General features: G+C 38.0%; 1 protein-coding gene across 1 annotated transcript; it reads left to right on the plus strand.

Moving 5' to 3' along the window:
• Window positions 1-572: 572 nt before the first annotated feature.
• On the plus strand, window positions 573-10,856 carry LOC117400631 (metalloreductase STEAP4). Its single transcript, XM_034000845.3, has 5 exons — window positions 573-697; window positions 1,696-2,153; window positions 8,453-8,980; window positions 9,697-9,861; window positions 10,310-10,856. Exons 2-5 carry the CDS (start codon window positions 1,698-1,700, stop codon window positions 10,574-10,576), a joined length of 1,416 nt encoding a protein of 471 aa, XP_033856736.1. The 5' UTR covers window positions 573-697; window positions 1,696-1,697; the 3' UTR covers window positions 10,577-10,856.
• The last annotated feature ends 2,296 nt before the right edge of the window (window positions 10,857-13,152 follow it).

The following is a 13,152-nucleotide window of genomic DNA, read 5'->3' on the forward strand; positions in this document are numbered from 1 at the left end:
CATGAGCAAATGAGAAATTAATGTATTGAACAGATTATGCAGCCTACTGCACATTTAAACTTTGTCTCATTGAATGCTTGTGTTACATCTCTTAACTTATGCAAATTATAATTTATGGGTGGATGCCAACCAGGAAGTATTATGCAGCTGTCTTACTAAGTCTATGATCTTGACATAATACTTTTGTTTGCCAGCCGCTGGCTTTTTAGTAGTATGTTATTATATAGGATAAAATAAGAGGTGGTTGTCATGCAACATCTTTGACAGAAACACCTCATTACAAGTTGTTTAATACTTGCAGAATCCCTAATAAAACCACATGTTCCATTTTTAACTAGCATTTGCACAATGTGCTATTGTTACAAAACTACACAAATAAATGAGTTATGTTTTTTGGCTAGAGCACAGCATGTGGAGTTTTGGATATTGCGCAACATTTCTGTTGAAATGTCTCCAAACGTTTCTGAGAAACAAAATGATACTGGCACAGTAAGCAGCTGCTGGGATTTTCCCTGGGCGGGGAGTTTGTGTCCTATGTGGGGAGGTACAACATTTTGAAACCTGAGTATAAATTAGAGAAAGTGGTGAAGAAACAGAAGTGGTTGCTTCAAGTAGTGGGAGTGTTGTCAGTGCTTTACTACAAGGGTCTTTTAGCATTCACTGATTCTTTCAATAACCCAACTTCTGCTGATTGGCTGTAAGTGTCCTTGTTTTGTGTTATACATTCTAAAATACCATTTATATTTAAATGCAACTTATTGTATGTTAGAGTTCAGAGTAATATCAGTCTTAGTACCACATGGCTGGAAATTGTATTCATTTTATTATGGTTTTATTGTACTTATTTAATGAATGTATGCTATGTATGTGGTGTGCATTTTGAATGTTGACAAAACTGTAAATCGAACTGAAAATGATTACTGAAAATGATTACTGTAGTAAATTTGTCACTGGTAAAGAAACTATTATTAGTTTTTTGGAATGTATGATTAATTAATGGGTACTTAATACTTAAATTGTAATTGGTGAGTAGTTGCAATCTAATTAAATGTTAATGTTAAATAAAGCTTTGTCAGATGTTTGCCAAACATGTAATATGCATGTAACCACTTTTCCCTAACTGAGTTAAGGCGGGAGGTGTCCTTGTTTTACCTGTTTGAACATGAACTTTGGGTGTGGCTCATCATGTTAATGGGTATTTTGTAGACCAAGAAGTATCGTGCATAATGTTTTGTGTTTGCCAGCCATTGCATTTTTAGTAGTATGTTATTAAACAGGATGCACTAGGTGGTTGTTGTCATGACAGAAACAACTCTTAAACAGTTGTTTTTATTGTTTACTTGCAGAATCCCTAACAACCACATATTCAGTTTCTTACTGCCTCTGGCCTGACATCACCGCCCAGCCATCCTGTGACACTAGCATTTGCTATTAAACTAAAATAAAAGAAATAAATGAGCTTTTTGGCTAGTGCACAGCATGTGAGGTTTTGGGTATTATGCAACATTTCAGTGTCGCAGACTATTTAGAAACTGTTGAAATGCCTCTGGGATTTTCCCTGGATTTCTTTTTTTTTTTTTATCAGGAAATATATTGCCTCCCATGTAACCACTGTTTCCAAAACATTGATTAATGCAAATGTAATCTATACCTGTAACGGTTTTATAGCAGTAATTTAATATTTCTGTTTTGCAGACATGGAGAATAATTGCTTTAATATGACAAAGCTCTGCCCCGACGCTGACAACACATTGGGTACAGTGTGTATTTTTGGTACTGGTGACTTTGGCCGGTCACTGGGGCTAAGATTGCTGCAGGCTGGCTATTCAGTAGTATTTGGGAGTCGAAATCCCCAGAACTCAAGCCTGCTTCCCAAAGGAGCACAGGTGCTTAGCCATGTGGAAGCTGCACAGACTTCTAGAGTTATTTTCATAGCAGTGCACCGAGAAAACTATGAATTCCTGTCTGCATTTTCCCAAGAACTGGCAGGAAAAGTGCTGGTGGACATCAGCAATAACCTGATGAAGAACCAGTACCCAGAGTCCAATGCAGAGTACCTGGCCAAGCTGCTACCACAAGCCAATGTAGTGAAGGCCTTTAACACAGTCTCTGCATGGGCACTGCAGTCCGGTAGCCTGGATGCAAGCAGGCAGGTAAGGATCGTTTACTTAAGTCTGTAATTAAGTGCTTAATGTTTAACTAAATATAAAAACACCTATTGATTTACAACTAGTATAAAACATCTCAGTAAGGTAATTGGTGCTATTTAAAGTTTTTTTTTTCTCAGTTTTATACATAATTGTTCAATTTAAATCTTTTAGAAAATAGGAGTTGAAAATATGGCCATATGTGCTTTACAACAGTGATTCTTGATGTGTTAATGAAGATGTGAGAAAAGGTATGTAAAAAAAATCTTAGTTGCTAGTAGCACAATAATACATTTATTTTCTCAAACTGTTTCGTAACCAGACTTTTAAGAGTGTAAGTACATTGGCCAGTTTTTGATACACATGTTATTCAGGCTCATGTCATGCAACTGTACATGAAGTCATTTCTTTATATTTTCAATAATATAATGATCTGTATGCGGTGATTACAGTACAATACTTGGCTGCATAAATTACCTTATCAATAACAAATTGAATTCCACTAGTAAAAGTACAATACTGACTGACAGTGCTCAGCCAAGAAAATAGAAATCATTGTGTCAGCTTACGTTTTGGAAAATAACTAAACAAGCTGTTACAGTATCTCATGTCAAACCATAATGTGATGGTGTGACGTCATACATACTGTGGGTGTGCATGAAGCCAGAAACTGAATACCATAACAACTATACAATCCTTGACATGGTATTGAGAATCCAGAGACACACACAACTTCCCTGGATTCTCAGTTAGCCTGAAACCGTGAAAAGTACTGGATTCAATGCATATGAATTAGGTGAAGCTAGATTTTACAATAAAGAGGAAATGAACTAGCACTCAGATTGTGCACATTCTTACTACTTACACACTTAGGGCTGTATTCTGATCACAGCACAAACGCGAGTGCAAGCGTGAACGATAAATGGAGTGAAGACATAAAATAACCCACAGCACAGAAATGGTATTCTGAAGACATGACTTGCGCCGTTATAGAGCGCCTGCCCCATCGCCACGGGTCAGCATAAATTTCGGGGTGTGGTATCATTAACATATTCGCTGAAGTGATTCTGATGACAGCGCAATGGGATTCCAAAGTGGCAAGTGAGCACCAGGTTTATTTAGTGGCGCAATCAGGAACTTTAACAATTGAACACATTATAAAAAGCAAAGTAGTCCTAAGTAGCAACTCCGTGGGTTTGGACTGACATAGAAAGAGGAAATCAAAGAAAGAAAAGTAAAAGAGAAAAAAGAACCTAAGACAAAAAAATGACAAAATGTAAGAAACTAACACTATTATTTGTAAATTAATAATAAACAATTATATGAATTAAAAAATGGGGTACTACATTTATTTTTAACGAGGACTGTAGCAATTTTTTTTCATGGCAATTATTACAAGTGGAAATATTAACATGCAGCATAACAGGAGTGCCACTTCTGTATCTGTATTTGTATGTCTGTCCTTCCTTTCACTGGTTGTTGCTAGTGCTGTGGTGCATGTGTGTATCATGTGCAACTGTAAACGAGTTAACTGCTGTGTAAACTTGAAACAATGTATTTGCTTTTTTTCCGTGATTGAAATTAGTCACTACTATCGGCAGACCTGAAACAAGATATTAGTTTGGTTGCCTGATAATGTATGAGCTTAACTAGTTTGAAACATTATAACGCATTAGAAAATGGATCAGAGATTTCCTTTAACCTGATTGGTCAATACAAGGTCTTAAATATTTGATAAACCTTGAATGTTATCTTTCAAACTATGTTTAATCACTGTTCCAAATCAATCCACCCGAAAATACGTAAATATAGTATTCGTGTATTTTACCTTTTGCCTGCTTGTTGAAAGAAAGTCTCCGTTCTTGTAGTGCACACACCCTATGAATGTTGTCTGTCAATGTAAAATATTCTGCTTCCTCGCTCTCCTATCTATTTATTTAAATTTAGTATAACACATAAAGTAAAAAAATTAATAAATCTAAAGTGTTTGCTGTCAGCAGCAAGACAGTAACCACAATACTATAGCAACTAGTCTCGTGTTTGAATGACGAATTGAAATCAAACAACTGTACAAAGTCGGATTAGTTTCAGCAACTTTATTTAAGCATATCACAGTAACAACACCGGATATCGCATCTCTTCTTTCTAAAGCCAGGAGAAGGAGGCTTTGACTTTATCAACACACACTGTGAACAAGTTACTGAATAAACAGCACGATTAACACATACTGCAGATAACTAGGTTATTTTTAATTACCAAAACTTTTTATTTATTTATTTCACTGATTAAATGTGCAGACCTAACAGTATCTTAAAAACTGAAACATACACAAATACACAAACATGCACTCAAATCCAAATAAAACAACTACAGGTTACCTGTACTTTTTATTATTTGTATGTTTTACAAACAGTTCACAAACATGTTTGCTTTTCACAAACCCCCAGGGGGGTGTGGGGGTGGGAAATGATTCCACCGGGAAACATTCTATGAGAATTTAAGCCCTGGTTATATTGAAACTCTAGTACATTACAAACTCAGAGGGATGCGGCACTTCATGTCCCACTAGAAAATGAATCCGCTGCTGCTACTGGTAGACAGATCAGGGAGGGTAGTAATTATTTTACACTTTACATGTAGTAATATCAATGCCATGAAATAATATACCTTGTATAATTATTATAAATAATAAATTATTGCCCTATGTGCTTCTACCTCTTCTATTAATAAAGCAATATCTCCTGTGTTGTGAAGCTTGGTTTTGTATTCTCTCGGCAAGTGACCTATCACTTGCTGTTGCACTCAACATGATCGCCACTTCAAATTTAAAATCGGAGCCTTTGCGATGATGCAAGTGCATTCTGTCTCTTAAAGGGATTGTTGCCTGGCCCTGATTGGATAGCAGATTCCCCAACCTACTCAGCATTGATTGGCTGGGTGCTATCAGTGCACCACTAAACGCGCTTGTACTGGGTTTTTAATTTCATCAGAATCGCACCTTTGGAGAAGCCACTCCCTGTGGGGCAGACGCGATTGACTTTAACCACTGCGTTTGCAATCGCACTCATTTAATCAGAATAGAGCCCTGTACAGTTATTGTTTGTTTATTTTTAGAACGGGGTCTCCCCCTCCGCCCCTGTGCAGTGTATTATTTTGTATTTGTTTTGTTTTATGATTTATTATTGTATTTATGTATACGTGACAGCGAAACGCCGCAGGTTTTTGTTATTGTATAGTAGCGTGGATGGGTAGCTCCATCCACAGTAATAGAAAAAAAAAAAAACTCATGCAGATTGTGGCCGAGGGGTAATAGAATAATTGCCAGCTAGTTAAACCCCTCGGCCATGGTATAAAAAGCCTGCAGCTCTCCATGTTTGGGGTGGGTTGTACAGAGGAGCGTACGGGAGAGCGAGAGGAGAGAAATTGAATTAAAACACGTATAGGTTCAGTGAAGGCGATCGCCCAGCGTGAACTGTATTGTTTATTTTGTGTTTGAGATTTGTTTTCTTTATCTGTTTTATTTCGCTCTGTCAGCAAGTGTTTTGCGTTTTAAATATTTTATTTTTGTATTTAAATAAACGGCACGCCCCGCGTCTTTTTGCCTGCAGTACTGCCTTGGTGTTTTTGCTTCCTGACTCTGGCCTGACGTCACCGCACATCAACCCTGTCACAAGCCCTTACTGTCAAGTTATATGAGGCCTAGAGGTCCCAAGTGGCTCATCCGGTAAAAGCACAGCCGTGTGGTGTGCATGGTGTCATACATTCAGGGGAGCGCAGGTTGGTGTCCTGGCTGTGCGAAGTCGCTGGGGACTCCACAGGGAGAGTTGCATTGGCTCTGGCGCTCCTGTGGGATAGGGAGGCAAAACAGTCAGGGAATTTTTCTCCTCATTGCCCTACAGCAAACCCTGCTGGCCAGGTGCCTAATGAGCTCAAGCGGACACCAGCAGGACTGGCCTTTGTCCTCCCAAGGCTGGTAGCTCGCTGACATCCACCCTCGAGTTCCTGGGTGTAAAAGAGGAAGCTGGCTTGGTCGTGGGATCGGAGGACACCCACTGAACCTTCAGTTCTCCTGAGCTGTGGGGAATCACTGCGGTGAGGGGAAAATCGGGGGGGGAATAATTGGGCATACTACAAAAAGATTGTACGAGGCCCTTCTATCTCAAGCTACTGTATGGCTATAAATTAATTAATGTCCTGCATACTAGCAACACACATGTGTGTTTCAAAGGTTCCCTGTACAGATTTTGTTTATTAAAATATTTTGCCTATATTTGAAGATGGTACAATTATCTGTTCAGGGATATCAATATATTTGGTGAGCAGCCTGTTTCACTGTTGTCATTTATCATTCACAGAAAATAAATACAGTACTGTTTTTGACCTGTTGATGAACATTAGATACATTATGAGCATACTAGAATATGTTCTTTTTTTTTAAATAAAATTTGATTTAGAAATAAGTACATGCATAACTGATCATTAAAGAGCAAAATGGTAAACAGTTTATTTGTTATACCAATAACCTGTTGAAGAAATATCCTTCACTCCAGTGTTCGTGACCTTCAGCTCATTCACATTTCTTAGATAAGCTACCACCAGAAGTTAACCCATGCTTTTCTCTCTACATGTCGTACTGAACTTGTACAGATTTTTTTTTTTGGCTTTATATGAAGATAATAAATAATGAAAGCAGTTCTGAATGATTACAAACTGCAGCAGTAGTATTTTTCATGTGTTTATTTTCACCCTGCTGAAGTGTTGGTTGTATATTTGCTTTTCAGTTAATTATCTAGAATTTCCTGGCAACAACTGAAAAGCCCCTAGCAACTGGTGCGTTGGTCACAGTTTTGAACACTGAATTTGTCAGAGCCTCAACTGAGGATTCCTAATTCACAAAAGGTGACACCACCATCTGTTTTCATTTTCAGAGGTGTAAATCCACTTTATTAAGAAAAGTTTCAGTTCAAATTCTGATTCAGTTTATTTTTCATGGGTTTTCATGTGAAAAAGAGCAAACTCTTCTATAAATATTGCAGCGGTTGTTTTCTTTTTATCTCTCACATCAGTTTGTGTTTTCATCCTTTTTATTATTATTCAAAATTTATTCCAAATGTACTGACTTAAAATGGGCAACAAATACTGTGGCAAAGTGGGAAGTGGTATGTGCAGGTGCAGGGGTGATGAAACACAGTGAGTAAGTGCAGTAATGAAACACAGAGTTATAATACAGTTTGGAACAATTTTTAATTGTATCTAGGTCTGGTGACCCCCTGGCAATGGATGTAGAGCACGGCAGGAAACAATAATAACTGGGTTTGCAAACCAAATAGTACACGTTATCCGCTCCACAATACAATACAATACACAGTGTTGTTCCGGGTAGTGCTGGCCCAAGGCAACAGCTCCGGAGACGTGTTAGCCATCTAGTGAATTTACAAACAAAAGACCATTACTAACAGTGACAAAAACAAACAAAACACTCACGAATACAGCTCACAATAATTCACAGGGGATCTCTCCCAGTCCTTCCAGTTTTGTATCTGCTCTGAAACCAAGCAAAGGAAAAGATTTACGATTCTCCGGCCCCTTTATGCCATTACGCATGACCCCTTGGTAAATGATTACAACTGCCTTTACTGTCTGCAGCTGCTACATCGTTTTCTTTCCGGGTCAATACGTTCCTGCAACAGAGTCTCGCCTTCTTCCAGACTGACCGATTTCCCATCCCAGGAAAAGAACTGTCAGGCCAGCCCGTCCAAAGACTTTCCCTTTTGCTGCTTAGTGCCCTCACAGGTCGGGAGGGATATTTACAACCAAAACTCATTATATTTCTTTCACAATACACAAACTCCAATCATTCTGTTACAATACTTAAGATCACTGTATAACTATAGACAGGTGCCCCCACATATCCATCCATCCATCCATCCATCCATTATCTGTAACTGCTCAATCCTACAGCCGGAGCCTAACCCGGCAGACACAGGGCGCAAGGTAGGATTACACCTTGGATAGAATGCCAGTCCATCACAGGGTAACTAAGTGGCAAGTTAGAGAGGCCAATCCACCTAGCCAGCATGTCTTTGGACTGTGGGAGGAAACCGGAGTACCCGGAGAAAACCCACGCGAACACGGAGAGAACATGCAAACCACACAGACAGACCCCTGAGGCCAGAATCGAACCCAGAACCCTGGAGCTGTGAGGCAGCCACGCTTGCCACAGTGCTGCCCTCTGCCCCCACATATGCTCTATTTATTTTTATTGTTGTTGTTAATCATAGTACAACATTCCCTTTCTTCTACAGGTTTTTGTTTGTGGAGACAATTCTGAATCGAAGCAGATGGTCATGGACATTGCACGGAGTCTCGGGCTCACAGCTCTAGACCAAGGGTCTCTTCTGGCAGCCAAGGAACTGGAAAACTACCCCCTGCAGCTCTTTCCTCTGTGGAGACTGCCCATATACATTGCCACGGGGCTGACTGCAGCTGTCTTTATCTACTGTGTGCTCACCGATATAGTCTACACCTTCGTCACTGAGGGAAAAGATAATTCTTACCGGATCGTGATTTCTATTGCCAACCGTGTTTGCCCAATTGTGTCTCTGATTATGCTGAGTTTGTGCTACTTGCCAGGTGTGATTGCAGCCATCTTGCAGCTTTACAATGGCACAAAATACAAGCGTTTCCCTGACTGGCTAGACAAGTGGATGCTCTGCAGAAAGCAGCTCGGGCTGGTGGCCTTGGCTTTTGCTTTTCTGCATGTCCTGTACTCATTGGTAATTCCAATAAGATACTACGTTAGACAGCGCCAAAACATTTACATAATTTCCCAGGTAAGTACACTGCTTTATAAGGAAAGTGAATTGATCTGTTTTGCTGTAATATTGTCATATACTAGTGTAATCATCTTAATCATGTAAATAATTCAACTTCAATACACAAGGGGATAATAAAGTAGCAGCACCTGGTTATCCTGGGAATATTTACACGTGGCTAGCATTAGTAAACATCAGCAAGGTGAGTGCTTGTGCTGGTCAGGTGTAATTATTCCTGAAGTTACTGGGAGATGCTGTTTGATTATTTCATTTATTCAACCCTGTGGATATTAAAGTTCCTATCTGCGATTTTTATAAAGGAGAGATGTTGCGAGCTCAGGCTGAAGGCTGACTTGTAACTTTAGTAATGAAACCAAGATATGCTGTGTTTAAACTGAACCATGGCAATGGCACATAAATAGAATCCAATTAAATCGTGATGCAGGTTTTACCCAGGGCTATAGTATAACTATAGCAAAAAATACATGTTTAGTAATATAACTGCCTGGTTGAGGGTACTGTATATTTACATGTGCTGTTGCTGCTTAATAAATGAATAGCTGGCTGTGAGATTGGCTGAAATGACCTTAAGCATTGTACAATATAGAATATAAATAATGTATCGCTTGCTGACCTATTTATTTTAAATAACTTGTTTCTTATATACATTATTTAAACCCTTGCGGATATTTATATACACACACATTTAGTTAAAATACTGTTATTTTTTTCAGGTCAAGGATAATAAGACATTGACATTTGACAGTACCATGTCCTGGCGTAGTGATTCATTCTATTCCCTGGGGATTCTGGGATTCAGTCTCTATATCCTGTTGGGAATAACATCTCTTCCTTCAGTCAGTAACATGGTCAACTGGAGGGAATTTCGTTTTGTTCAGGTACTACTACTAACATGCAGATTTCCTCTAAGCATAGCAAGATTGAGTACTTGTTTCCTGTTATTTTTGTCACCTAATATTGTTCTGTCTTGATCGTTTTCATTAACTTTACTATAAATTTAACACCACACCTGGATCAGGGTATGGTTTGAAAAAATGTTTTTTTGGTATATGAGCATTTTATTCAATATCTTGATTATAAAAATCCTGCAGTGATAGAACATAATTGGATATTCTACATTGGGGAGAAAGATGGATGTCAAATAACTGGACACTATAAAAAAAAAAGCCAGTAGTAACTGACTGATGGCTTCTTATTTGCGTCTTAAAGGACAGTGTTTTGTAGACTACTGCACATAAGAGTACAAAATTGATGTTTTTTTCATTCATTGAATTAAATAATCAGTGGGTGTAACTTTTGACTTACTAAACTGCTCTTTCTTCACAGTCCAAACTTGGCCACATCACTCTCCTGCTGTGCACAGCTCATACTCTTGTCTATGGCTGGAATAAGTTCCTTTATGTGTCTCGCTACAAATGGTATCTCCCCCCTGCCTATGTGCTTTCACTCATTGTTCCCTGCATTGTGTTGGTCCTCAAGCTCATCCTTATAACTCCGTGTGTGGACAGAGTCATCACAAGGATTAGACAAGGCTGGGAAAGGAAATCGGTACATGTTCCACACGATACAAGTGGGCAACCCCTTGTTTTATAAATGTATGATATCTGCCTTGTTACCACTGTCATGTGGAAATATTGTCATGAATTTGTACTTTTACCCTGACTGAAGTACATGTTTAGAAGCACAGTGGAAACCACAACCTTTTTGGAGCCGTTAAGTGACAGTTTTAAAATATTGTTACTCTATTAAAGGGGAAGAGAAACAGTGGGACTTTGTGTTTGCAATTATTCATCAAGTGCTAAAGATAATATTTTCCACTCAAGACACCCTTGTATTTCTCATATAACACAATAAAAAGACTTTTAAAACTACAGCAACCGGCACTTAAATTGTGATGAGTTCCGCCATATTGACAGTTTTCCCGTGACGTCACTGGTTGGAGCGCTTGACCGACAGGTTTGTAAACAAAGATGGCAAATCTCACAAGCGCACTGGAGCTAAGTGACTTTGAAGAGTTAGAATCTATGGGTAAAAACTTTCCAGTGCTATATGAATTTGAGCCAATCATAGAGCGCCAAATAGTCTGCATTGAAACTGAAAGAAAGGATTCAGATTCCTGGGAATCTGATCCAAATAGTGAGAAGATCCGGATCCTGACAGAACAGCACACAATTTCTGGTGCAGCTGCTGTACCTGCACAGTAATGCCGACTCGTGAGGAATGTGTTTGTTGTTTTGAAATTCCTGGCATACAGCACAGAATTCCTGTAAAATGCCAGGTTTCAAATTGTGTGTCTGGATAGAGAGGTCCTGGATACTGCACTGCTGCTTTTTACAGGCATCCGAGCTGACTCTGTACGACCTATCGGCCGCAGGTATCCTGTGTTTGTATTTATGTGTTTCATAATTCTCGTACGTTTACATTATTATTACTATAATAATAATAATACCCCTTCATAGGTATTAAGAAATGCATATAACAGCTTTAATGTTTTAAATTAAACGATAAGTTGTTAACGTATTATTATTATTTTATTTATGATTATTATTTTTAAGGTTTTATCATTATTTCCTCATCGGTATAGTTTCTTTTTCACAAAACGACACCGCTAAAGCCATCTCTTGTCTACCATTGAATCTTTATTGTCACTCTGGATGCGGAAGCCTAAAGCACCGTACATATGCGTGCATACTCATTTTCCATAGTTACCGCAAGTGCTGTTCAAAGATCTGATCAAAAAATCTGGTTTGTACACAATCTGGCTAAAAATGAGCCGGGATTCAATCCTTTTTTTTTTTATCCCATAGTACACTCTTCCCCAGGTCACTGATTCCAAGTGCATTTACTTTACTACTAAGTACTATGGGCATTTGGAAACTGGACAACTCATGTAAAAGCTAAATGTAAATCGTATATAAATTACTTTGTTATAATGATATTATACAAAATCATCATCAGTTAGTCACAATTACAAAGCTCTGAATCTCATGGTAAAATGTAACATTTTCCAAACAATTTGCATGAGAGAAATCACTTGCTTCACACACTTCTCCCGCTGCCTTCTCCAACCAGTGACGTCAAAGGAGGGATTTCCAGCAATGGCGGATTACAGTTTGATAGACTGTGGAATTTAGACAGCTCGTTTGACATACCGAGCAAAAAAATCAAAACAAACCTGAGATTATATTGCTTTCCCATCTATCTTATCATTTACAAACAAACTGAAGTGTTTCTTATCCCCTTTAAGTGTAATAAGCTAGATAACTTTTTTTTTTGTTCTCTACTTCTATTTGCAATTTGTGTAGCTTTTCAGTAATGCACTTCTGACATGTTTTTAATTCTGTATCGTTATTTCTGTTAGTCAGCAATGTGAATATTTTGAAGTGAATACAAAAAGGAGTAAACAAAAAAGAAATCATGTTAGCAGTGGAGCTATTTGTAGGTTTTAATTTGAATTAATGTCTATAGACTATAATTAGCCATGGATACATAAAAACAGGAACACTGAAGCTTCTGACTTTAAATATTATCATACAGTACATTAGTACACAATCCATCATGTACGTCATCGTCTGCCTGCAAATAATTTTGCCAAAATACTCTTAGTGGTTTGGGAATTTGGAAGTACATGATCTGCATCAATACATTTGAGTACTTTTAACTGTTTAAATATGTTGCATTTAAGGCAAACACATCTGATTTATACTTATTCATTTAAATTAATCATGTATAGTATATTTTTCTGAAATCTTTATTATTTCCAGCATTACTCATTATGATTGGCATCCTTTCTAACATAAACCCATAAATAATGATACTGCTTGATTATTTAATGTATGCTACCCTTTTCATATTAAAATACAAACAAAAGTACAGTATTCATCTTATCACAAACAGTAGTAATCTAGCCATAGACTACACTAATGAAGTATTTACATTATATTTACGCAGGCTTTTTATATTTTTGTATATTTTAAAATATAATATTAGATTAACATGAAAATCTCTAGGGGTCCAATTCCCACTACATTCCCGTTGAACCACCCACAAACATCACAACCAGCCTTGCAAGTTAGTTGCCATAAGGCAATGCTTGATAGATAGATTGATTAACATGCTGTTCTGACAGTTTGAGGCTCAAAAACAATTTCTTTAGACATTTGGTGTTT

This window comes from Acipenser ruthenus, chromosome 4, assembly GCF_902713425.1.
Source record: "Acipenser ruthenus chromosome 4, fAciRut3.2 maternal haplotype, whole genome shotgun sequence".
Lineage (NCBI taxonomy): Eukaryota > Metazoa > Chordata > Actinopteri > Acipenseriformes > Acipenseridae > Acipenser > Acipenser ruthenus.